Source organism: Bos indicus x Bos taurus, chromosome 8 (genome assembly GCF_003369695.1).
Source record: "Bos indicus x Bos taurus breed Angus x Brahman F1 hybrid chromosome 8, Bos_hybrid_MaternalHap_v2.0, whole genome shotgun sequence".
NCBI classification, from domain to species: domain Eukaryota; kingdom Metazoa; phylum Chordata; class Mammalia; order Artiodactyla; family Bovidae; genus Bos; species Bos indicus x Bos taurus.
Genome location: NC_040083.1, coordinates 84,741,981 through 84,768,431, shown reverse-complemented (window position 1 = coordinate 84,768,431; position 26,451 = coordinate 84,741,981). Strand labels below are relative to the sequence as shown.

General features: G+C 43.0%; 1 protein-coding gene across 1 annotated transcript in view; it reads right to left on the bottom strand.

Annotated features, from left to right (window-relative positions):
• The window catches only part of LOC113897554 (constitutive coactivator of PPAR-gamma-like protein 1), a 115,773-nt gene extending 90,327 nt beyond the window's left edge, over positions 1 to 25,446 (bottom strand). Inside the window, exons 1-2 of the mRNA XM_027550337.1 lie at positions 24,952 to 25,446; positions 1,441 to 1,687 (exon numbers count right to left, since the gene is read on the bottom strand). Coding sequence (XP_027406138.1) covers positions 1,441 to 1,687; positions 24,952 to 25,425 — 721 coding nt within the window. The 5' untranslated portion in view covers positions 25,426 to 25,446. The remainder of the gene's footprint in view (positions 1 to 1,440; positions 1,688 to 24,951) is intronic.
• Between the last annotated feature and the right edge of the window lie 1,005 nt (positions 25,447 to 26,451).

Sequence of the window (26,451 nt, the reverse complement as noted above, 5' to 3'; positions counted from 1 at the left end):
TTGGATCCAAATAAAGACAATTTGTAAAATCAGAATTTTTTTTTTATTAATTTGTAGTTACACAATTTGAAATGTTATCACCAAATTACATATGAAAAATTATGGCTCCCTCACTATAATTTCTAGTTGTATAAAACTCTTTTGGAATGTTTATTGAAAAATCTGCTAATTAGAAATTTCTAAAAGAACCCACAATATAGTCCCCCTTGTAAGCACAACCAGATCCTGTTGCTAAGCATTGCAGAATAAAAACAGAGAGTGCAGTAAGATCTCACTTTTTCTTAAGACCACACATCTCTCAAAGAGGGCCTGAGTACTCCCAAACAGCTCTCAATCTCATCACTGAAGTTCTTGGGTTTTACTCACAGAAGGGTTTTGCTCAGAACACACTTCACATTTTTAACAAACTCTCAGCAAACTAGAGCCAGATACTCAAGTAGCTAAGAGACATGCACAAGAAAGGGAAGCTGACAGAAAAGATAGAAATAACTATAAACTACAGACATAAAGTAATAAATGGATTACCTATTACCAAGTTGGACTTCCCTGGTGGCTTACCAAGTTACTTTAAAGAGAAAAATTTATATATAAAATCTTAGTTAAAACAAGATTTCATCCCTTCTAGATATTCAGCATAAAGAATTTCTCCAAGGGAGTTTTTAAAGATATTTATACATTTACTTGGAGAAGGCAATGGCACCCCACTCCAGTACCCTTGCCTGGAAAATCCCATGGGCGGTGGAGCCTGGTAGGCTGCGGTCCATGGGGTCGCTAAGAGTCAGACACGACTGAGTGACTTCACTTTCACTTTTCACTTTCATGCATTGGAGAAGGAAATGGCAACCCACTCCAGTGTTCTTGCCTGGAGAATCCCAGGGATGGGGGAGCCTGGTGGGCTGCCGTCTGTGGGGTCACACAGAGTCAGACACGACTGAAGCGACTTAGCAGCATACATTTACTTAAGATGCAGCCTTTGGAAACAAAGGTAGGATAGTTTATTTCTGTTGTTTTCCTTTTAAAGTAGTGAGAATCCTGAAAACAAGGGGAACACAGAACAGTGCTAACTTCACAGCAAATTTTCTTCTGTAATTTGTGTCAAAGGTTTAAATGTTTTTCACAGTGAGAACATATTAGCATCTGTGATTTTTAAATGTTATTTCCCCGAAACTTTAAGAGCATTTTATCCCCAAAGTTAGTTTATTGGCCTAGACAAAACAATACATAAACAAACACTTAAGAACAAAAGAAGCACATACATTATCAGCAAAAAATAATGAGTAAAGAATGTTACTGAAGAGAAGCCCATTCCCTGGTTTTCTAAAATTTAAGACACAATCCAAAATATTCTAGCACTGAAATTTAAAAAAAAAAAAAAAATCAGTATGTTCCTGATACACAGAACTTGTTCACAAAATGAGAGAGCTTTACACTGCCACTTACCTAACAGAGCGGCAAAGATAGGGAAGCGGTTTGGGTTCAGGTCCAGCTGCTTGGCAACCTCATGCATCAGGTACTGGCTCGTGGTGAGACTCTTCCCATTCCGGCTCAGTTTTAGGGCGTGGGCACTGAAGTAGTAGGGGATGTTGCACAGTGCATAATCAGAGTCGTATGCAACCAAGCCATGGAAGCCGTTTTCTCTGCAGAAACCGATCACTTCTTGATGATGGTCCTCAATGCTCTGTGCAACCTGTGCAAGTAAGAAGAGCACTTCATCAGAGGCCAGTACCACTGCAACATGCGCTCTATATGCAGACATATTTGTACAGAATCTGCAACTGCCAGATATGGAAGATATGCAAGAGAGCCAAATAGTCAAAACTGCCATAATAAAGTATGAGGCACATTGCTCAAATAAGAATTTCAGTAAGAAACATCTCTGGTCAGTAACTTATGATCCCAACCATACCGCAGATTAATTTTCAATTCTTACCAAATTTGAAGATCACCCCATTTAAAATTATACAACACCAGGTGGCCCCTGCGACAGTATTTTGAAGGAAGGGGATCGGGGGGAGAAGGGGAAGACAGAGGAGGAAAATGAAGTGAGAAAGAAGGAGACAAAGGGAGAAGTCAGACACTCTCAGTGAAACCAAAATAATTTCTTCAAAGAAGATCACAGCAAATAGGTAAAATGATCAGAAGGATTTTCTAAACAAAAATAAAAGCCAAGTATTATCCATCACCTATCTGTCTACTAGTTAATATAGATCCTGAGGCATTGAGCATATGGGACAATAACAATGAACATGTGTTCAGTTCAGTTCAGTTCAGTCGTGTCTGACTCTTTGTGACCCCACTGACTGCAGAACGCCAGGCTTCCCTGTCCATCATCAATTCCTGGAGCTTGCTCAAACTCATTTCCAATGAGTTGGTGATGCCATCCAACCATGTTATCCTCTGTCGACCCCTTCTTCTCCTGCCTTCAATCTTTACCAGCATCAGGGTCTTTTCCAAAGAGTCAGTTCTTCCCATCACGTGGCCAAAGTACTACAGCTTCAGCATCAGTTCTTCCACTGAATATTCAGTACTGATTTTCTTTAGGACTGACTTGTTTGATCTCCTTGCAGTCCAAGGGACTCCCAAGAGTCTCCTCCAACACCACAGTTCAAAAGCATCAATTCTTCAGCACTCAGCTTTCTTTATGGTCCAATTCTCACATTTCTTTGCCGACAAAGGTCTGTCTAGTCAAAGCTATGGTTTTTTCAGTAGTCATGTATGGATGTGAGAGTACAGAAAACTATAATTAAAAAAATTCTAAAATTAGGCCAGCTGCATCTAGAAATTATAATCTTCGAGTCCATGCTCTCTACCTCAAATCACTTTATTATGTAGAATTTTATATTTACAGCAATGTCTTAAGGCATTTAAAAATCACCAGTGATTCCTGTTTTCCAGACATCTTTAACATTAAGTCTGCACAATCTCCTAAGAGGTTTTTGAAATGAAAAGAGATTGTAAGTACCATTCCCTTGCTCCACTCCCCTCACAGATCTAGAAAAGGCGGCATGGTTCCTTGCTTCATAGAATCAGATATCCTGTAAAGGAGATTATGGTTACATAGTTGCTAAGTCATGTCCAGCCTCTTTTTGACCCCATGGACTATACAGCCTTTCAGGCTCCTCTGTCAAGGGGATTTCCCAGGCAAGAATATTGAGTGGGTAGCCATTCCCTTCTCCAGGGAATCTTCCCGACCCAGGGATTGAACCTGTGTCTCCTCCTTTGGCAGGCAGATTCTTTACCACTGAGCCACCAGATGGGGCAGAATTAAAGGTATGAGTTGAGTCAGTGTATAATGTATGTTTTGCAAGAGAGTTTATTAACCTATTCTTCTGGGAAACTGAGGCTAAGAGCAGTTCAGAACCTAGCTCTGCCCAGCTCTAGGACGAGAGCAGTCCAGAGACATCCTCTCTGAGCACCCTTTGTCTACATGCCTCACAGCATATTACCTCATTACCCTCATAATAACCCTACAAGGGGAAAGGAGCCAGCCCTGTGTGGTCACTCAGAAGGGTGTTCAACAAGCAGGGGAAGAGCAAGTGTACTGGCTCAGACGTGAGTGTGGTATCTGCAGCCCCATCCTAGTGACCCAGGGGTAAGCAGCAGGTGATGGAGTCACAGCAGGCGGGACAGGTCTATGGCAGGTTTTCAAGGAAGGCTACTGGCAATGCAAAACAACAGGCAATACATTTCCAGAGCTGCAAAGCACTCATACTCTTTGATGCTGCAGTAATCTTACTCCAGGAAATACAGCCTAAGAAACCAACCTATCAGATAAAAAAAATGCTGGGAGCATAAAAAGGATGAAGGTAGCCTTCTATGGGAAAAATAATATTAAGGAGCTAGGCAAAGACAGAAACTACACAATGTTGTGAAGAAACTTGAGAAAAGCTTGGAACAAAATATTAAACAAAACCATTTCAGAACACAATATTCGGTACATACAACCACAAAGGAATAAGCAAAAACTGACACGGTGGTTCAGGGTGGTGCAATTATGCTTTTTTAAAGAAAAAAACTTTTTTTCAAAGAAAAAGGCCACCTCTATGCCACTGCCCTGGGGTCAAATATTCCTCCTTTCATATCCATCGCTCACCAGACAAGGCATACAACTTGCTCATCTGTGTATCAAGGGTCTAGGTTGGTGCCTGGCATACAGTAAAAACTACTTAAGAAATGAAAAACTCTGGGGGTTCCAGTTCAGAGGCCCCCAGTCTTTAAATTATTTATAAAGGTTAATAGGATAAACTCTAATCAGTAGAAACCAACATCCATCAGAGCCTTATAGAGTAGTTTCATCTATCTGGAGAGAGTGGGATGTAGCACTTTTCACAGTCATTTCCTTCTTCTACAGACTCTTTCCCAAACACAATTCCCTGTTCATTCTGAACACTTGATTTCAGACTGGCATTAAAAAGTGAGGTAAATGAACTATTAATAATTCACTACAAGACTAATTTGCAAGTGATTAACAATATCTTTTTTCTTTTTTACTTTTTATTTTGTATTGGGCTATAGCCAATTAACAATGTTGTGACAGTTTCAGGTGAACAGCTAAGGGACTCAGTCATACATACACAGGTATCCATTCTCCCCCAAACTCCTCTCCCATCCAGGCTGCCAGATAACATCAATCAGAGTTCCATGTGCTATACAGTAGGACCTCGTTGGTTATCCATTTTAAATACAGCAGTGTATACTGGTCCATCCCAAACTCCCTAAGTATCTTTTACCCCATCCTCCTCCTTCACCCTAAAACCATAAATTTGTTCTCTAAGTCTGTGAATCTGTTTCTGTTTTATAAGTTCATTTGATTAAATATCTTAATCCTCTCCCAAAGCACATCTAACATGAAACAAATAGTTGTCTGCTAGAATTAATCCCCTAAAACAAAAGATAAAGGAGCCTGCTCAGTCGTGTCTGACTCTTTGCAACCCCATAGACTGAAGCCCTCCACGCTCCTCTATCCATAGAATTCTCTAGCCATTACCTTCTCAAGGGGATCTTCACAACCCAGGGATCAAACCCAGGTCTCCTGCATTGCAGGAGAATTCTTTACTGTCTGGGCCACCAGGGAAGGCCGATTAATCTCCTAAAACAAAAGATAAAGAAATCCCACCCTTAAGAAAACACAGACTTCAAATCTAAAGCAAGGTATATAACTGAATCACTTTGCCATACACCAGAAACTAACACAACACTGTAAAGCAAGTGAAAGTCGCTCAGTCTTGTCTGACTCTGCCACCCCATGGACCATACAGTCCATGGAATTCTCCAGGCCAGAATACTGGAGTGGGTAGCCTATCCCTTCTCCAGCAGATCGTCCCGACCCAGGAACCAAACCAGGATCTCCTGCACTGCAGGCGGATTCTTTACCAACTGAGCTATCAGGGAAGCAAATCAACTGTACTTCAATAAATAATAAACATAATAAAGCAAGGTCAAGCAATCTGTGCCCTTTGCTCATCTTTCATCCTGTTCATCTTTCCTATTTCAAGTACCGTGAGTGATGGGGAGGAAAACCAAAAAGTCCAAGTTCCGGTTCTGGCTTGATGCCCAACCTATCTGGTGAGGAAGGTAAAATTCATGAATCTTCAAGGTTCTTTCACCTTCTAAAATCCTAGTATTCTTCCTTACTAGTTAACATCTATTATGCCTTTATCTGAGGAAAGGCTACATGGCATTAAGAGCCACAGGGTAACAGAAATGCAAACTTTCCTAGTGGCTCAGTGGTAAAGAATCTGCCTGCCAATGCAGAAGATACAGGTTCGATCCCCAGGTCAGGAAGATCCCCTGGAGTAGGAAATAGTAACCCACTCCAGTATTCTAGATGGGATAATCCCACAGAAAGAGGAGCCTGGCAGGCTACAGTCCATGGGGTTGCAAAGTGTCAGACGTGACTGAGTACAGAACATTAAACATAAAATCCTTTTCAGTAAAGGAACAATGGAAGTATGGTCTAACAGTTACTCAATTAGGAAAATAAAAGCCTCACAGAACACCTAAATGAAAGAGTCTGGTTGATGAATACAACATGACTCTACATTTGTACAAGCGCACATCACTGTACACCTCATACACGGAATAAACTTTAATATGCACAATGTAAAAAAAATTAGCCAGCAGTCAGGAACGCTAGGCCCGATGCAAACTGACAAATGTACTGAACTGTACTGTAAACTGTCTGTCACAGCGGTGCCGGTGAACAACTCTGCAACCATTTTCACATGTGTCAGGTTGGGGTAAAGGAATGGGAGATGATCTGGGTATCTCCCTGTCAGAGAATGGGGTTACAAATGTGCAAAGGGAGGAGGCTAGCATGCTCCTGTGGTGTTGGGCTAGCCATGGAGAGATCCACAGATGACAACACAGTCACAGAAATCATCAGAGGTAAGCATGTGCATGTGGGCTGGTCTATAAACACACACATACATCTCCTATCTGTCAGCAGAGAGCCAAGAAGCAGTCACTCCAGGAGAAAGAACATCTATACTCCAATCGGGTTTCTAAATACCATTCTCCACTAAAAGGGACCAGAGCCTTTGGGAAAAAAGTGGGTAACGCCAGGGCAGAGAAGTCCAAGATGAGCCTGGGACATCTACCTTGTGGTGCCAGGAAGGAAGGTAGTGATCACAAAACAAAGGACAGGGTATGTCAGCGGCACACAAAAGCCCACCTGAAAGATGCCCAATGACCAAAGCTGAAACAATCTGTGCTACAAAACAAATAATGTAGTGCTGGGTATAACCAAAGTGTACAATGAACACGTGAGTCGATACTGATACAAATACATGAAATAAAAGAGACAACTCTTCCCCCAGAAGAATTCAAATAGTAATGTAAAACCCCTTCCCAACAGGTGCCATTTAACCCCACCCCTCCCTTGAATGTATGCTGCACTTTATGACAGCCTCCAAAGAACCAAACCAGCAAAGGGGACAACAGACATGACACCGAGCAGATGCCTGTAAATACCACTGTACAGGCACTGCGTCCTTGCAGCATTCTCCCCAGATCACAAGAACACATCGGACAGCTCAAACTGCAGGCCAGCCTACAAAATGCCTGATCAATTCTCCCGAAGTGTTGAGGTCACACAGAGACTAGCAGAAGCCAGAGGTCACCAAGGGAGACAAGATGCCTAAAGGCAACAGGGAATCCAAAACAGATACGGGTGGAAAATGGAAGATATCTGAATGAAATACATAATGCAGTTAATGGTACACTTGTTGTTGTTCAGTCACTCAGTCATGTCTGACTCTTTGTGACCTCATGAACTGTAGCACGCCAGGCTTCCCTGTCCTTCACCATTTCCCAGCGTTTGCTCAAACTCATGTCCATTGAGTTGATGATGCCATCGAACCATCTCCTCCATTGCCCTCTTCTCCTGCCCTCAATCTCTGCCAGCATCAGGGTCTTTTCCAATCAGTTGGCTCTTCACATCAGGTGGTCAAAATATTAGAGCTTCTGCATCAGGCCTTCCAAAGAATATTTAAGGTTGATTTCCTTTAAGATTGACTGGTTTGATCTCCTTGCAGTCCAAGGGGCTCTCAAGTTTCTTCTCCAGCACCACAATAAGAAAGCATCAATTCTTCAGTGCTCAGCCTTCATGGTCCAACTCTCACATCCATACATGACTACTGGAAAAACCATAGCTTTGACTATACAGACCTTTGTTGGCAAAGCGATGTCTCTGATTTTTAATACACTGTCTAGGTCTGTCATAGGTTTTCTTCCAAGGAACAAGCATCTTTTAACTTCATGGCTGCACTGACCATCCACAGTGATTTTTGAGCCCAAGAAAATACAATCTGCCACTGTTTCTACTTTTTCCCCATCTATTTGCCATGAAGGGATGGGACCAGATGCCATGATCTTGGTTTTTTGAATGTTGAGTTTTAAGCCAGCTTTCTCACTCTTCTCTTTCACCCTCATCAAGAGGGTCTTTAGTTCCTTTTTGCTTTCTGCCATTAGCAATGGTATCATCTGCATATCTGAGGTACCAATGTTAATTTTTTTAGTTTTAATACTTTTAAACTATTAACTAGGATGTTAACATGTATGGAAGTTGAGTGAAGGACATTTAGGAACTCTCTGTACCATTTTTGTAACTCTTCTATAAACCAAAATTATTCCCAAGTAAGTTTATTTTTAAAAGAAAAAAAAAAAAAGTCTGCAAGAGACTGGGAGACTGTTTTAAACTATTTCATCAGGGGAACAAAGCACTGAATGGCATGAAAGGCAAAGTCTCCAAGAGTCTATCATATGAAAACATAACTCTGGGTCCCCAGACAGTCCAACTGAGGGAGGTAGGAAAGCCCAACACAGATGGCATAAACCTATGAATGGATGGATCAAATCCAACAACCAAGAATACCTGTAAGAGGTCCAGTGAACAACTCTTCAAGACTCACATCAAAGAGCCTGGTAAAGAATCTGGGGCAGAGAATTGGATGGGATGAAAAGAAGACTCAATGCAAGGTGTGGGTGAAGATAGGAAAATGCCTGGGTTGTATCAAAACAAAGCCTGAGAGGCAGTTATTTAATTAAAAATAAAAATTAAATTCTAGAGACTAAGCTTCTGAGAATCAGGGTCTAAAAGGTATCTGTTGTTCTTTCTGCTCTGAGTGTGTCTCTATTCTGGTCCGAACATCTCCCTCTCCCGCTTCCCGTCTTATCTGCTCTATCCCTGTCCCTCTGTCTGTCTCTCCAATTCCCTAGCCTTCCAGCTCCTGGCTCAGACTGGGCACATGATGTTTAATGAACACGCTGTGTCTAGTTCTTAATTCTTATTTTAGAAATGAGTAAAAACTATCAAATACAATTGGGAAGATTATTTCAATTTGAATTCCCAAAGAGTATAAAATAAGCTAAAAAATTAAGCCCTGAGACCTACCTACTTCCAGGTGATAAAGAAGGGGTTAAGGCCTCCTGTCAGAGTGAGCCACACTTGGAATTATGCATACCTTCTTACAGAAAACCCCAGGCTAGGAACCAAAGACCACCCACCACCTTAAAAGGCACTAGGCCTTGACTGATCTTTGCCATGGCTGCCATCACCACTGCATCAAAATGCAACTCCAGATCAAGGGTGTGAAACCCTGGAGCTCCTGTGTACACAGCATAGAGCAGTCAGTGTTGACTTTTGATATGTGTTTTGGTATCACAACCAGGCTGGGAACCACCAAACATCTCACCTCACCTCTCCACCCAGAAACACGGCGTCACCAAGAAACACAGTGTATACAAGATCTTCAGTAGAAGATCTTCATGTTCAAGATCTTCAGTAGTTGGCAAAGCGCCCTATATTTGGTCCCAATGAAGTACTTCATATTTAGCTAGGGGTAACTTTATGCTACTATATTTTTGCCACAGAATCTTAGGTAAATCTTTTTATCTCAACAGTTTTAATTTTCATTATTAAAAAGGCAGATATATCAAAAATTCACTATTTTTTACAGAGAATAATGACTAAAGAATTCTCAAGCTACTTTGCAAATGTATTTATTTATTAATGCTGAAAGCAGCTATGGGGAAAGTCCAGTAAGAATGAAAAAGTAACACTGTTCCTTACTCCTAATCTCCAGTGAAGAAGCACTTGTACAGTGAGGTTTTGTATCTCTGGCACCAGGTAGGTGAACTCCACTACCTACTTCCTGTACTTCCATCTCTTCATCTGTAAAAATAATAGTACTCCCCTACCTTAGAGGGTAGCCGTGATGACTAAATGAGTTACTACACATAAACAGCTCAGAATCATTCACAAACAATAAGCACTCAACAAATGTCAGCTACTATTTACTTTTAGTAAGCTCTGTGAGAAAGGATCTGCTTCTTCATGCTTTTCATGCAGGACCTAAGTTCTTAGATTTTCTAACACAAAGGAAAAAATACCCTATGTCGTTCTTTAGAATAATTTTCAGCTCAGGGGATAATGTGACACATCCTCCAACCAACTGCCAGATTTAAAAGATGTAACTTAACCTGAACAGAAGAGGATATAAGTTGAGCTAAATTCTGAGGGGGGGAAAAAAAAATCAGGCTCTGACCTTTATCCAAAGAATTCTAGATGCTAGGTTTTAGATGCGTAAGACTTATTCAGGCTATTTACTACCTACTCAAGTAGAGCTGTTTCAAGCAGACCCAGTTTCCCCCTCAGTCAGTCTCTCCCATCAGAAGTTTCCATAAGCCTCTTATCCTTATCCAGAGGTCAGACAGAATGAAAACCACAATCACAGAAAACTAACCAAACTTGTCACATGGACCACAGCCTTGTCTAATTCAATGAAACTATGAGCCATGCCATGTAGGGCCACCCAAGACGGACGGATCATGGTGGAGAGTTCTGACAAAACGTAGTCCACTGGAGAAGGGAATGGAAAAGCACTTCAGTTATCTTGCCTTGAGAAACCCATGAACACCATGAAAAAGCAAAAAGATAGGACACTGAAAGATGAACTCCCCAGGTCGGTAGGTGCCCAATATGCTACTGGAGAAGAGTGGAGAGATAACTCCAGAAAGAATGAAGAGATGGAGCCAAAGCAAAAACAACACCCAGTTGTAGATTTGACTTAGGAACCTGGAATGTTAGGTCCATGAATCAAGGTAAGTTAGAAGTGGTCAAGCAGGAGACGGCAAGAGTGAATATCGACATTTTAGGAATCAGTGAACTAAAGTGAATGGAAATGGGTGAATTTACCTCACATGACCATTATATCTACAGCTGTGGACAAGAATCCCTTAGAAGGAAAGGAGTAGCCCTCGCAGTCAACAGAAGAGTCCAAAATGCAGTACTCAGAATGGTTGCAATCTCAAAAATGAAAGAATGATCTCAGTTCATTTCCAAGGCAAACCATTCAACAAAACAGAAATCCAGGTCTATGCCCCAAACACTAATGCTGAAGAAGATGAAGTTGAACAATTCTATGAAGACTTACAAGACCTTCTAGAACTAACACCCAAAAAAGATGTCCTTTTTATTATACAGGACTGGAATGTAAAAGTAGGAAGTCAAGAGATACCTGGAGTAACAGGCAAATTTGGCCTTGGAGTACAGAATGAAGCAGGGCAAAGGTTATCAGAGTTTTACCAAGGGAACGCAGTGATCAGAGCAAACATCCTCTTCCAACAACACAAGAGAAGACTACACATGGACAACACCAGATGGTCAATACCGAAATCAGACTGATTATATTCTTTGCAGCCAAAGATGAAGAATCTCTATACAGTCAGCAAAGACAAGACTGGGAGCTGACTGTGGCTCAGATCATGAACTCCTTATTACGAAATTCAGACTTAAATCAAAGAAAGTAGGTAAAACCACTAGACCATTCAGGTTTGACCTAAATCAAATCCCTTATGACTATACAGTGGAAGTGACAAATTGATTCAAGGGATTAGATCTGATAGAGTGCATGAAGAACTAAGGATGAAGGTTTGTGAAACCATACACAAGGCAGGGATCAAGAACATCCCTAAGAAAAAGAAATGCAAAAGGCAAAACGGCTGTCAGGAGGCCTTACATATGGCTGAGAAAAAAAGAGAAGTTAAAGGCAAAGGAGATACCCATTTAAACGAAAGATATATCCATTTGAATGAAGAGTTCCAAAGAATAGCAAGGAGAGATAAGAAAGCCTTCCTCAGTGATGTATTCAAAGAAATAGAGAAAAACAATAGAGCTGAAAGACTAGAGATCTCTTCAAGAAAATTAGATACCAAAGGAATATTTCATGCAAAGTAGGGCACAAATAAAGGACGAAATGGTATGGACCTAACAGAAGCAAGAGAGATTAAGAAGAGGTGGCAAGAATACACAGAAGATCTATACAAAAAAAGATCTTCACGACCCAGATAACCACGATGGTGTGATCACTCACTAGAGCCAGACATCCTGGAGTGTGAAGTCAAGTGGGCCTTAGGAAGCATCACTACAAACAAAGCTGGTGGAAGTGATGGAATTCCAGTTGAGCTATTTCAAATCCTAAAAGATGATGCTGTGAAAGTGCTGCACTCAATATGCCACAAATTTGGAAAACTCAGCAGTGGCCACAGGACTGGAAAAGGTCAGTTTTCACTCCAATCCCAAAGAAAAGCAATGCCAAAAAATGTTCAAACTACTGCACAATTGCACTCATCTCACATGCTAGGAAAGTAATGCTCAAAATTCTCTAAGACAGGCTTCAACAGTATGTGAACTGAGAACTTCCAGATGCTCAAGCTGGATTTAGAAAAGGCAGAGGAACCAGAGGTCAAAATGCCAACATCCGTTGGATCATTGAAAAAGCATGAGAGTTCCAAAAAAACATCTACTTCTGCTTTGACTATGCCAAAGCCTTTGACTGTGTGGATCACAACTGTGGAAAATTCTGAAAGAGATGGGAATACCAGACCACCTGACCTGCCTCTTGAGAAATCTGTATGCAGGTCAAGAAGCAACAGTTAGAACTGGACATGGAACAACAGACTGGTTCCAAATCGGGAAAGGAGTACATCAAGGCTGCATACTGTCACCCTGCTTATTTAACTTATATGCAGAGTACATCATGCGAAATGCCGGACTGGATGAAGCACAGTCTGGAATCAAGATTGCCGGGAGAAATATCAATGACCTCAGATATGCAGATGACACCACGCTTATGGCAGAAAGTGAAGAAGAACTAAGGAACGTCTGGATGAAAGTGAAAGAGGAGAGTGAAAAAGTTGGCTTAAACTTCAGCATTCAGAAAACTAAGATCATGGCATCTGGTCCCACTACTTCATGGCAAATAGATGGGGAAACAATGGAAACAGTGAGAGATTTTATTTTCTTGGGCTCCAAAATCACTGCAGATGGTGACTGAAGCCACGAAATTAAAAGATACTTGCTCCTTGGAAGAAAAGCTATGACCAACCTAGACAGCATATTAAAAAGCAGAGACATTACTTTGCCAATAAAGGTTCGTCTAGTCAAAGCTATGGTTTTTCCAGTAGTCATGTATGGATGTGAGAGTTGGACTATAAAGAAAGCTGAGCACCTAAGAACTGATGCTTTTGAACTGTGGTGTTGGAGAAGACTCGAGAGTCCCTTGGACTGCAAGGAGATCATACCAGTCCATCCTAAAGGAAATCAGTCCTGAATATTCATTGGAAGGACTGATACTGAAGCTGAAGCTCCAGTACTTTGGCCACCTGATGGGAAGAACTGACTCACTGGAAAAGACCCTGATTCTGGGAAAGATTGAAGGCAGAGGAGAAGGGGTCAACAGAGGATGAGATGGTTGGATGGCATCACCAACTCGATAGACATGAGTCTGAGTAAACTCCGGGAGTTGGTGATGGACAGGGAAGCCTAGCATTCTGCAGTCCATGTGGTCACAATGAGTCAGACACGACTGAGTGACTGAACTAAACAAGTTGAGCTGAAAAATGAGAACATGAAAGTCAGTGCCAATTTGGTGGAAGATTTTACTGTTGTTTAAAGAGCAATTTCAGTGTCATGACATACATTAGCAATGTCTCTAAAAGTAAATCTCTCCTCCTCAGGAAATCTGAAATTGTAGCTGAACAAAGTTTTTTACCTTATACAGCTCTTGGTTATTCTATAAGAATTGTTTACAGTGGTCTTAAAAGCAAGGAAAAGCGATTTCTTTTAAAATAAGGGAGTAGCACATGAAAAGATTCTCAACTTCATTAGTCATAGGGAAATGTATATCAAAACCACAAAGAGATATGATTTCACACCAATTAAGATGGCTACTATAAAAAAAAGAGAAGTAAGCAAGTGTTGGCGAGTATTTGGAAAAACCTGAATCCTCACACACTGCTGGTGGAAATGTGAAATGATGCAGTTGCTAAGGAAAACGGTATAACACATCTCAAAATATAAAATCATCATATGAACCAGCAATTCCATTTGTGGGCATATACTCAAAAGAAATGAAGGCAAGGATTCAAACAGATATTTGCACCCCCATTTTCACAGCAATATTATTCATGATAGCCAAGAGGTAGAAGCAACTTAAGTGTCCACTGACAGATGAACAGATAAGCAAAATGGGTCTATCCACACAACACATTATTATTCAGCCTCAATAAGGAAGGAAATTCTGACAAATGCTACAACACAATGAACCTCAAGGACATTATGCTCAGTGAAATAAATGCAGTTAAAAAAATTAATTCTGTGTGATCTACTCACATGAGGTAGTCAGATTCATGGAAACAAGAAAGTAAAACGGTGGCTGCCAGAGGCTGGCAGAGGGGAACGGGGAGTTAGTGCTCAACGAGCACAGTTTCACTTGGGAGAGACGAGGAAGTTCTGAAGATTGACGGCAGTGACGACTGCATGACAGTGTAGAAGTGGTTCCGCATCCACTGATACGGAGGGCTGACTGCACTCACTGCACTATGTCACTGCACATCAGGGACTTGAGCATCTCTGGATTTTGGTATCTGAGGGGGATCCTGGAATCAGTCATCTGCATATACGCAAGGAAAGTTTGTACTTAATTCCATTTAAAAATAGTTAAGATGGTAAAACTTTTGCTATGTACATAGCTTATCACAATTTAAACAATAAAAATATATAATGATAAAAAGAGAGTGGCACCCCATCTCCCTGTCTTCTCAGGAAACCTAGGCACTTGGTGCCAAGACATAACTTCCTACTTGTCAAAAGAGAAGTTTTATCTTTCCTCTGAGTAATGACAATATATATGTAACATATAATATCTGCCAGCTTACATAAAAGGGTGAGATTTCTTCTTTGCAATCTCTTTAGCATGTTGTCTGTGATGCAACTGCAATCTGGTTCAATGCTTATTCAAAATAAAACTCTTTTCTTTCTCTGCTTAAAAAAAAATTAGAGTAAATGTCATAAAAGAAATGCAAGTTAAACTTCATAAATTTTTAAAATAAAAAATAAAATGATAAAAGGAATGTAGAAATACCAACATCATTTGTATTCAGTGTTTATTCAGCCTGCTATATTAATCTAATGATTCCGTTAACTCCTAGCAATACTATTCTTTTTAAAAATCCAGTTTCAGAACATCAAAATTCAAGTTTTGGAATTTAGAAAAATGAATCTCAGATTGATGCAATCTATTTTACGGGGGTGACACCTGCAAACTCTTTTATTTAAAAATTTTATAGCTCACATAAGTACACAGGCATGGTTCACAGGAGTGAAGGTGAAAGTCACTCAGTCATGTCCAACTCTTTGCAATCCCATGTATGAGAATCCGCCAGGCTCCTCTGTCCTTGGAATTCTCCAGGCAAGCATACTGGAGTGGGGAGCCGTTCCCTTCTCCAGGGCAATCCTCCCAACTTAGGGATCGAACCCAGGTCTCCTAAACTGCAGGCAGATTCTTTACTGTCTGAGCCATGAGGGAAGCCCCCACATAAGTACAGGAGATTGAAAACCCATGGAGCCTATGCTTATCCAAGCAGTCAAGTGAGGCCCTCCTTGTCTGGACTGGCTGGCACTCCTGCTCATGGAGATGAACAGTACATTCCAGAGCCATGAAAACTCAACCCTCCAGTAATATCCCTTTCAGTATATCTCCCCACAATACTTAGCCTAATATCAACAGGGTAGCTTCGATTTTTCCAAAGAAATAAATTTATTCCAGAGACAAGTGGGAGGCAAGTAACCAGGGTACAAAAGAAACACGCTTCTAGATCACAGATCCTTAATTTCACAGATTCACCATCACCTTTGCAGATAAATCAGTGTGCCGAATTCAACTCTACACTAGTTCTAAGATGCCTAGAAACAAGGTTTGATAGAAATCACGTATAAGAAGGGAGAAATGATGGCTAACTTCAACCAATTACCCTAAGCAGTCACCCCTTTTATTCTTCAACATGATTCCTAAATTAAGCAGCATAAAGGGTTTACTCAAAGATAAAGCCTCTGCACCAGGTAACCAAGCTGAGACTACTTACCTATGGAAATGACAAGACTCTGGGTTTGAATACAAACTTTCTACCATCTTTCTGCTAACACTGTCTCACAAAGGGGACTGCATAATGGTGGTCATTCATCAAAGGACTTTCTAGAGAAAATGTTGTTGTTAGGCAGACTCTTTGGGAAAACATAAACATAAGTTAAAAACAAACAATGTCAGCCATACAGAGACATTTGCAGGATTTTAGAGTATTTCTATCTGAACTCTGATTAATACATTTAATTGTTCTATTTATAAAATTCTTTCTATAAATCCATTGGAAAATTAACTTTCCAAATCCTAAAGCATCACTTTCCTAGGGTAAGGGTTGAGAAAATAGATAATGGAAATAAAAAGGGACAAACTTCCAGTTATAGTTGACCCTGAACAACCAGGAGGGAGGTGTTTACGGGCACCAATTCTCCACACAGTCAAAAATCTGTGTATAACTTTATAGTTAGTCCTCCATTCGTGGTTCTGCATCCACTGATTCAACCAACCACAGATTTGGTTGTAGGACTGTAATATTTACTATTGAGGAAAAATCCACATATATGTGGAGCTGCACCGTTCAAACTTGTGCTCTTCAAGGGTCATCTCTATTTGGAGGAGGGCATGGCAACACACTCTAGTATTGTTGCCTGGAGAATCCCCATGAACAGAGGAGCCTGGCGGGCTACATACAGTCCATGGGGTTGCAAAGAGTCGGACACCACTGAGAGACTAAGCAGAGTATACTTGAAAGTTGCTGAGAAGGCTTAAAAATTCTCATCATAAGAAAAAAAAAGAATAACTATGTATGGTGATGAATGTTAACTAGACTTACCGGGGTGATCATTTCAAAATATATAAAAATAACGAATCATTATGCTGTGCACCTGAAACTAATATAATGCTGAATGCCCACTACATCTCAACTTTTTAAAAAAGTAACTCCTCTTCATATTACGAGGCATTTATTCCTGTGGTCAATTTCATACTAAGACTGGAATGTGTAGTATGTTTTAATTAATTCCTGTCCACTGTATGAATTCTCACTGTATAAAACAAAACGTGGGTCTAGAAATATATTAGAGAGAAGGTACGTATATTTATGTATCTTATTTAGAAAACTAAGTTGCAACTCTTTTTAATTACTTCTCTTCCTGTTTCAAACACTTTATGGCTTCACTAAGGCCCAAAGCCTAGAATTCTCTGACTTGTTATCACCAGGATTTCCTAGTACTGGCACTGCTGATATTTGGGAATGGGCAATTCTTTAGTGCGGGGCTGAACTGTGCATTGTAGAACATTTAGCAGCATTCCTAGCCTGCAGCTGAAATGCCTTCAGTTGTGACAATCAAAAACATCTCTACACACTATCCAAACCACCAGTCCTCAGCCCCAGTTGAGAACCACTCACTACTCTTCACTGACTAAACAGACTGTCCTATGGCATCCAAGAAAGTTCCAAACACTGACTGGGGAAAAGGAGCCCCAGCTTCCATTAAATGCCTTAAAGAATTCCATTTGTTTCTGTTATATTCACTCCTCCATGCCTGGCCTATAACAGGCACTCAATATTTGCTAAAGGGAGAGTAAATCATCATTGGGAACAAGTCAGAAAAGAGAGTATAAGAAATTTAAGGTGAGAAAATAAATCTTACTTAATGGCCATTGATCCAGGTTTTAAAAGAAAATAATTACATTCGTCTGCCTATATAAATAGAACAAGGCAAATATATGATTAACAAGCTGAATGCCTATACTAAACATAAAGGAGGAGTAAAATTAGTCCCCAGTCTCAAGTAGCTTATAGTTAGTGGGAGAGATACATACACAGGTAGCTATAATAAAGCTTTTGAGATGGGCTTTGTGGTAGAAGTAAAATTCTAACAAGCAAAAGTGGGGTAGACAAGAGGGAGCAACATCAGTCAGGAAACAGTGAACAGTCTGGTTGGGAGCATTTTAAAAGTATAATAGAAGAACTGTGAATGTGACAGAAGGTAGAATGGACTCAGACTGCAGGAGGGTCTAAAAGCCTAAATAGTGGTTTGGATTACGGGTTCCGTTCTAGTCACTGCCAGGAGAGTGACTCACCCGACGACCCTGCAGGCTGCTCTGACACTGTGTACAAGAGGAGTTCCCCTGTTGACACCAGGCGTGGGGGCCCAGTCAGATCCAGAGGCGATCCAGAGACCACCCACAGTAAAGACACACTTTAATATAATGATACTTACCCTTAGTATATGTCTTGTATTCTACTTTTTATTCTATTTTATTCTGTGTCAACTTTTTAAATGCCAATAAACACCCAATAATTCGGTTTTACAACCCACCAGCACGTTTGCAAGGACTTATGCCTTTTCGGTAAATTTGGTAAGTTCACATGTTGGGGATACTAGAAACGAGGAAGAAAAGTGTGAGAGGCTGCTGGGCTAGAACTGACGTGTCATACTGCAGGGAGTGGAGGACGGAATGATAAAAATGCCAAAGATGATTCTAGGGTGGTTAAGTGTAACTTTGAAGTGGGTAACCATGAGGTTCAAACCAGTTAGGGCTAAAAGTGAAACCAGAACAGACTGGGAGAAGGAAAAATTGTGGAAAGTGAAAAAAGAATGAAGGATACATCAGTAGTGCTCAGGTTGGCGGGGCGGGGGAGCATGCAGTTTGAAGTCTTATCATTCTTCCTGATAATCATGGGGAACAAACTCCAGGGTAGCTAAAGTGAAATTACAACAGTCACTAGAGGTGAGTAATCTGAGGCCAGATGAGAGATGAAAATAATCAGTTTGTGTGCTGAATTGGATATTGTAGAAATAATCTCCAAGTATATAAAACTAGCTAAACTAGCTGCTCATGTCTTTAAGAACAGTAAAAGGGTGCACTGGAATCTCTCAAAAGCCGAAAAAGTATGTGCATAGTTTCGTTTTTAGTTGCTAAGTCGTTTCCAACTCTTTTGAGACCCCCACGGACTGTAACCTGCCAGGCTCCTCTGTCCATGGGATTTCCCAGACAAGAATACTGGGGTGGGTTGCCATGTCCTTCTCCAGAGGATCTTCCCAACCCAGGGATTGAACCCACAATTCTTTGCCACTGAGCCATCAGGGAAGCCCTCTCTGTTATATACTCTTCTCATAAACCCCAATATTATCTCTTTTGAGGCTGATACTATGCACATATAGACTTCCCTGGTGGCTCGGTGGTAAAGAATCCTCCTGCAGTGCAGGAGATGTGGGTTCAATCCCTGGGTTGGGAAGATCCCCTGGAGAAGGAAACGGCAACTCATTCCAGGAAATGGAAGTGCTTTGATAAACAAAAAGGGTTCAGCAAGGCAGAAGGGAAGAGGCAGTGGGCTTTGATAAGTCTAACTTTAATCGTAAAAAAGGCCAGAAGCGGGGTGCAGGGGGGGGGGTTTAGAAATGGGTGGTAATTGTTGATAAATATCAGTGCTTAAAGTCACAAATCAGTGTCTTAAGAGCTGAATCTAGCCTGGAGTACATTTTGCTTGGCTCAAAGGTGTTTTTTTAAATGGGATGATTTCAAATAAAAATCTGGACTTCTGACTTTCTTGAAAAATCTCAAGGTCTGGCAAAGTTACCTCCATAGTTTTGTAAGGCTTTTAAAATGTGCACACTCTTGGACCCACCAAGCATATGTATCATACCATTTGTAGGAGATGGATAAATTATGGAACACCATGGCATTAAAAAGAATCAGAACTGTAAGTATAGACAGGAAAAGACTGTTTATATACTTATAAAGAAAGCAAAATTGCTGAATAATGTAGCGATCACATTAACGTTAAAACTAAAACTACTATGATAATATATGATATATAGAATATACATAGGGAGCTGCTGTGGCAAACAGTATGGTGATTCCTTGAGACATAGAAATACCAAATGACCCAGCAATCCCACTCCTGGGTCCATATCCCAAAGGACTGAAAACAGGGACTCCCAAAAGATTTTTGCACAACCGTGTTCACAGGAGCACTATTCATCAGTGCTATTCACTTGGCTATTTCACAATAGCCCAAGGGGAAAGTAACCCAAGAATCCATGACGTAAATGTGGTTCATCCACACAACAGAGACAGAAAAAAGGAAGGAACTTCTGACCCAGTGTTATAATATGGATGAACCTTGAAGACATTAGGCTAAATGAAATAAACCAGTCACCAAACTGGCACACTTGAAGAAAATAGGTAATTTTAAATGAGTATTTTAAATGGATGGCTGGTTTGACTTATAATGTGGTCAACTTAGAGTTCTAAGTATTCCCTGATCAATTCAGTTCAGTTCACTTCAGTTGCTCAGTCATGTCCAACTTTCTGCGACCCCATGAATCGCAGCACACCAGGCCTCCCTGTCCATCACCAACTCCCAGAGTTCACTCAGACTCACATCCATCGAGTCAGTGATGCCATCCAGCCATGTCATCCTCTGTCGTCCCCTTCTCCTCTTGCCCCCAATCCCTCCCAGCATCAGAGTCTTTTCCAATGAGTCAACTCTTCGCATTAGGTGGCCAAAGTACTGGAGTTTCAGCTTCAGCATCATTCCTTCCAAAGAAATCCCAGGGCTGATCTCCTTCAGAATGGACTGGTTGGATCTCCTTGCAGTCCAAGGGACTCTCAAGAGTCTTCTCCAACACCACAGTTCAAAAGCATCAATTCTTTGGCGCTCAGCCTTCTTACCAGTCCAACTCTCACAGCCATACATGACCACAGGAAAAACCATAGCCTTGACTAGACGGACCTTTGTTGGCAAAGTAATGTCTCTGCTTTTGAATATGCTATCTAGGTTGGTCATAACTTTCCTTCCAAGGAGTAAGCGTCTTTTAATTTCATGGCTGCAGTCACCATCTGTAGTGATTTTGGAGCCCCAAAAAATAAAGTCTGACACTGTTTCCCCTGTTTCCCCGTCTATTTCCCGTGAAGTGATGGGACCGGATGCCATGATCTTAGTTTTCTGAATGTTGAGCTTAGTGATCTTTAAGAATAAAAGTATATTGCTAGTTTTCAGTGTCTCCTGGATAGAAACTGTGCTATCTAGCAAAAGCATTTTTGCTATCAGATCTGACCTGAGAGTGAACTGCAGGTAGGCACACCCCTATAGCATTCTTACACAATGAAACTGAACTTTGACTTCAGCACACTACTTCCCTCTTAAAGAGGTTACTGGTTACCTTTCCCCAGACACTGCTCAATCAGCAATCCCATTTCTTGCCATATAAAATTAGCAACAAAACACTGAGGGCTAAAAGAGACAGCACCATGAGAGAGAACCTAGCATGGAACTGGAGCCCTACAGAGTCGTCCCTCTACCCCCATCAAGGACACAAAGAAAGAGCATCACCACAAGATCTCAGGCCACAGCCTAATCTCACATTCTTCCAGTGACTTAAAACACCAGCTTGGCTTTACGAGAGATCTCAGTGAATACACAAGGACTTCATTATAAACCTGCACACCAACACCACCACAAGTCTTGAGGAAGAAACATTTAGGAAAGTTCCAGGAACTTAATGCCACCAAGATTTTTAAGTAAACATCAGTCCTCACTAAGTTTCAAAGGTTATGATGACTCAAGGCACACAAGAGGAAATGCTCCTCGTAACGAACAGAAGCCAAATTCAGGCCAGGCAGTTTAATGACCTGAACAAAATTAGCTGATGTGTGGGCCAACTTCTAATGGTTAAAGAAATACAATTATTACTCTAGTGAAGACATACTCCTCTAAGCCAAAAAAGATTTCTCAAAGCAAAGCTGACAGGAAATTAAGCCTTTCTGCCAGTTTACAGAACCCTGGAGGTCAATACAATGGTAGATTTTTATAAGAAAAATGCTTCATATGCCCAACATTATATACAGTAAGATGCTTGTGTAAATTGCTTTGCCAATTTTTACTTCACCTTTTTTTATTTAAAAAAAATTATACAACAAAATTAACTTTAATTTACTTTTGATGTATAGTTCTACAATTTTAAAACCATGCTACCACCACAACCATCAGGCTACAGAACAGTTCCATCACCTCAAAAAGCTCTCCCTTGTTGTCCCTTTATATTCACATCTTCGTGTAACCTGTCATCTGGTCCCCATTTACAGCCTTATCTGCAAGAGAACGTCATACAGATAGAATCATACCTTTTGAGCCTGGCTTCCTTGTGTGTATCAGTAGTTTCTCCCTTTTTACTGCTAAGTAGTACTGCACGGTACCATCGCTTAACTATTTACCTCTTAAAGGATATTTCGTTGCTTCCAGTTTGAGCTATTATGAACAAAACTACTACGAACAATCAAGTATAGTTTTTCTGTGAATAATAGTTTCATTAGGAAAACACCCAGGAGTACAACTGCTGGATCATTATGGTAAACCTATCTTATAAGAAACTAAGGGAGCTATCTTTCAGGGTGGCATACCATCTTGCATTCCCACCAGCCATGTGGGACGATTCCAGTTGCTCAGCATTCTTGCCAGCATTCTGGCATTGCCGGAATTACTTATTTTAGCCATTCTAACAAGTATGTAGTGATATGCCATCATGGTTTTAATTCACTTAACCATTTTAATAGGCATTTTTCTAAAAAACAGTATATGCTGTTTCACTTCCTTAGAAAATGCTGAACATACATTTTCCCCCAAACCATCCTCATGGAGTAAACCATACTACCCCTCAGGGGCTACTGAAGTACATAGGGTTGTTTCATTTGTTTCTAAAGATGCCTCAGAATTACGTGTGCTTTTTATAGCATTTTCTATCTTCTCCCTTGTGAAGTGTCACTTCTTGCTATTAATGGTGCGCTTGCCTATGGCAGACTTTCCTCTGCACCCTTTTCTCAAGCTGACTTTAGAAACAGGTAACTAAGTTTATTAGAATTACATCTGAAAAGGAGAGGGCAGTCTACAAGGGAGAGTAGTTGATTCTTCAATGAGGAAACAGAAAGCTTTTTTTTTTTCTTTTCAGATCACTATACCAAAACTTCCTGACCTCTCATTTGGCTGCTGAGAAATTTTTAGCAGCTAAATTTCTTAGGCATTTTCCAAAAAGGTGAGCCTGCCTGGTAAGTGTACACCAGGGAATTAATTGAGTCACTACTATATTAAACTGTAAAATTAACATTATATTGTGATTCTATATCAGGAATTCAAAGTTTATCTAAAGCAAAGTGATTATACACTCAATTATATCTTGAGTCCAGAAACCTAAATGGAAGTAATGATCTTAATTCTAGTTTCTTACTCAAAATTCTAAGCACCTAGCAGGTGAGACATTTATAGGGGCGCAAAGACAAATATCAAGAAATTTTACAACTAAAAAAGTAGATAGCAGTTCTTTCAAAAGATAGAGACCATGTTCAAACACTGAATCTTATCCTAAGTAAAATTTATGATGTTCCTTGGAAAGCCATTTGACTAAAAAGCTCATCGTCTTTTCAGTAGTAAGTAGTTTCCATCTTTGTACAAGACAAAAGTGTTAACACTCAAAGCATCTTCTGGAGGTGGATCACACCGGGGAATTACACTGTCTTACTTCTCAGAGAGCCCTGGCTCCAGGGCAGAAAATGCCAACAGCAGTCCCTTGCTCTCACCCGATCTTCCCCAGGGACGCAGGCTAGGTCTCTGCCATATTCACAGACCAATAGCAGCTTTTCCAGCAGCCTCGACCCGCAGACTTAGAAACCCTGTCACCAATTGCATTAGGATCGGGGTGGGACTTCCGCTATCACTTTAGGCTTAACCACCACCATCTCAGCACAGGCAAGAGCAGTCAGGAAGTTCGAATTTCACAAACTTTGGGATCAAACACAGTTCAAGCAGAAATAAAGGAATAATAAGCACATTGGAAGGCAGAGTGGCCAAACTCAGAAAAATAAAACGAAGAATTTAAGAACTGTAAACGAAGAACGATGAAAAACGAAGCAATCAACACTCAAGTCAAGGGTCACTGGTTTGCATGTTATCTCTGCCCTAGCTGCTAGGTCCTGAAGCACTCCTTGGCCTGAGTTCAGGGAGGAGCCCTCTGCCAAAAGGAGAGCAGAATGCTGGACAGCCAAAGCTCTGATTACCTGAGTGCACAGCCCAAAGTGGTGGAGTTCTTACTGTGCAGAGAGAAATAAATCCTGGAAACTCTAATTCACTGACTTTGCCTGATCCTGGACCACTCCTTTCACATGAGACACACAGAACCAAAGACTTTTTCACGCAGACTAAATCGTAGCACCGACAATATTCCATCATGTCAATCATGTCAAACTATGATTCTTTGAAATCCAACACACAAAAACCCGACAATTTCTCTAAAAACTGTTACCTTACTGGGAACCTGGACCTAGCCTTGCGTTCTCAAGAGAAAACCAACTCCACAGACCTTGCCCAGGTCGAACCGGGGTGACAGCAGTAGGCAGTGGCTGGAGACCCCTTCCTGTCGCCATCTAGTTCACTTGCTCCCACAAAAAACCTGTTGCTGTTCAAGCCTTCCAAAATCGAAAAAGGCGTCTCGTAAAAGTTCAGGTTAGTAATATGCCTGCTTCAAAGTGTGGAGGAATACTCGGGATCTCCGCGAGTGGCACTGCACCTTCCAAGCTTGCAGCTATCCGCTGGTCCTACGGTTCTCGGCCGGCCTGGTGCAGCCGAGGTTCCCAGACCCCGGGCACTCGGCAGCCGGCCGGGCTCCAGGCGGCGCGTCCATTTTGCAGCAGGTCAGACCTAGAGGAGAGAGGCGCCTGCGGTCCCCCGCGCCCAGACCCCCAAACCCGACCCAGCTCCAACTTCAGACCCTGGCCTGCCCAGAGCCCAGACCCCAACCGAATTCCAGACTCCAACCCAGGCCTGGACCCTGGCCCCAGACCCCAAAACCGGACTCAGGCCCAGCCCCCTGGCCCATCCCTGGTCCCCCAAACTCTAGTCTAACCCCGACCCACTCTCCCTTAAATTCAAGCGACCCCTTAAATTCACGCAGACCTACGCCCGGCCCCAGTCTCCAACCCCGCCCCCGGCCCACGCGGACCCCAGTTCGCCTGCCCGCCCGGCTGGCCGCACCTTGACGTGGAAGCGGATGAGCGCCAGGCGGATGCAGTGCGCCATGCAGACGGGCGGCAGGAACCAGACCTTGGGCGGCGGGGTGCCCTTGTTCTGGACATGGCTGACGATCTGCTGCGCCGTCTGGCGCTCGTTGCCCTGCCGCTTGACCCACTCGTGCAGCCGCGCCTTCTCAAGCGCGCCGTTGAAGAAGACGAAGAGCTCGATGTTGCCGCCGAAGCAGGCCTTGGCTAGCGCGGCCAGGTAGCCGAGCATGTGGTTCCACTGGCCGCCGCTCACCCAGTCGGTGTAGAAGCCGCCGTAGAGGCGATGCAGGCAGTTGTCGGCGTCCACCAGCAGGCGCAGCGGCGTGTGCGGGGGCCGCTGCCGCCCGCCGCCCACCAGGCTGCCCCGGGCCAGCTTCTGCAGCTCCACCGGCACCACGGCGCTCGGGCAGTGCTTCTCGATGTAGTCCTGGAAGCCCTGCACGCCCATGGCGGCGGCGGCGGCGGGCGCGGGGCGGCGGGGCGGCGGGGCCGGGGGCGGCGGGGCCGTGGCGCGGGCCGGGGCCGGGGCGGCGGGCTCTAGGGGGGGCCGGGCCGAGCCGCGGGCGCGCTCATGGCCGCTGCGGCCGCCATGTGCTGCCGCCTCCCAGGGCCATGGCGGGGAGGGACCTGCGCCGTGCGCCGCTCCAGGCCCAGGCCAAGCTGAGGCGGCCTCGCGCGGGCGGGCGGGCGGGCGGGCAGCGGCGGGGCGGGGCGGCGCCAGCTGACGTACGCGGGCCGGCGGAAGGGGCGGAAGAGGCGGTGCTGCGAACTGAGGGGCCGGTAACCAGAAGAGGGGCCGATTCCCGGCGGCGCAGCACTCGGACTCCGGCTTCGAACTTCGGTCCCAGCCTTGGCAGAGTCCGCGAGGCCCAGCCCAGGGAAAGGAGCCCTTGGGCCCAAGGGACGCAGCTGTGCCTGCGCGAGTTCCCAGGAGATGTCGGGGCGGTAGCTTCATCTCGTCCCCTTCCTGGTATCCTAGAGCTGGTCACCGAGGACCACATCCCGGCTCCAGGATCTGGCCACCCCGGGACGGCCTTATCCCCGGAAGCCGGTCAGGCAGCCCTGTCCCCGTCCACTATCGGAGCTGGTCACCTCAAGGAGGCCGCGTTCGGACCTACGGATCTGGTTACCCTGAAAGAAGCCTCATCCCGGAAGTCAGTCACCCTAAGGAAGCCCCATCTTCTTCTCGGGTCCCGTTATTCCGAAGAGGCCCTGTTTCGTTCCCAAGGACCGGTCACCCAGAGGAGGCCCCTTCCTGTCCCTGTGCCCGGTCACCCCCGAGAAGGCCTTATTCTCGGGAGTCGGCCACCTGAGGAGTCCCAAGTTCCAATCCCCTGGAGCTGGTTCACCCTGAAGAGGCCTCAACCCAATCTTGGGATCTCGTCAACTCGGGGAGGCAGCGTTCGTTTTGAGAGCCAGTCATCTGAGAAGGCCTAATGCCTGGGGTCTGATCACCCCAAAGAGATCCCGTCCT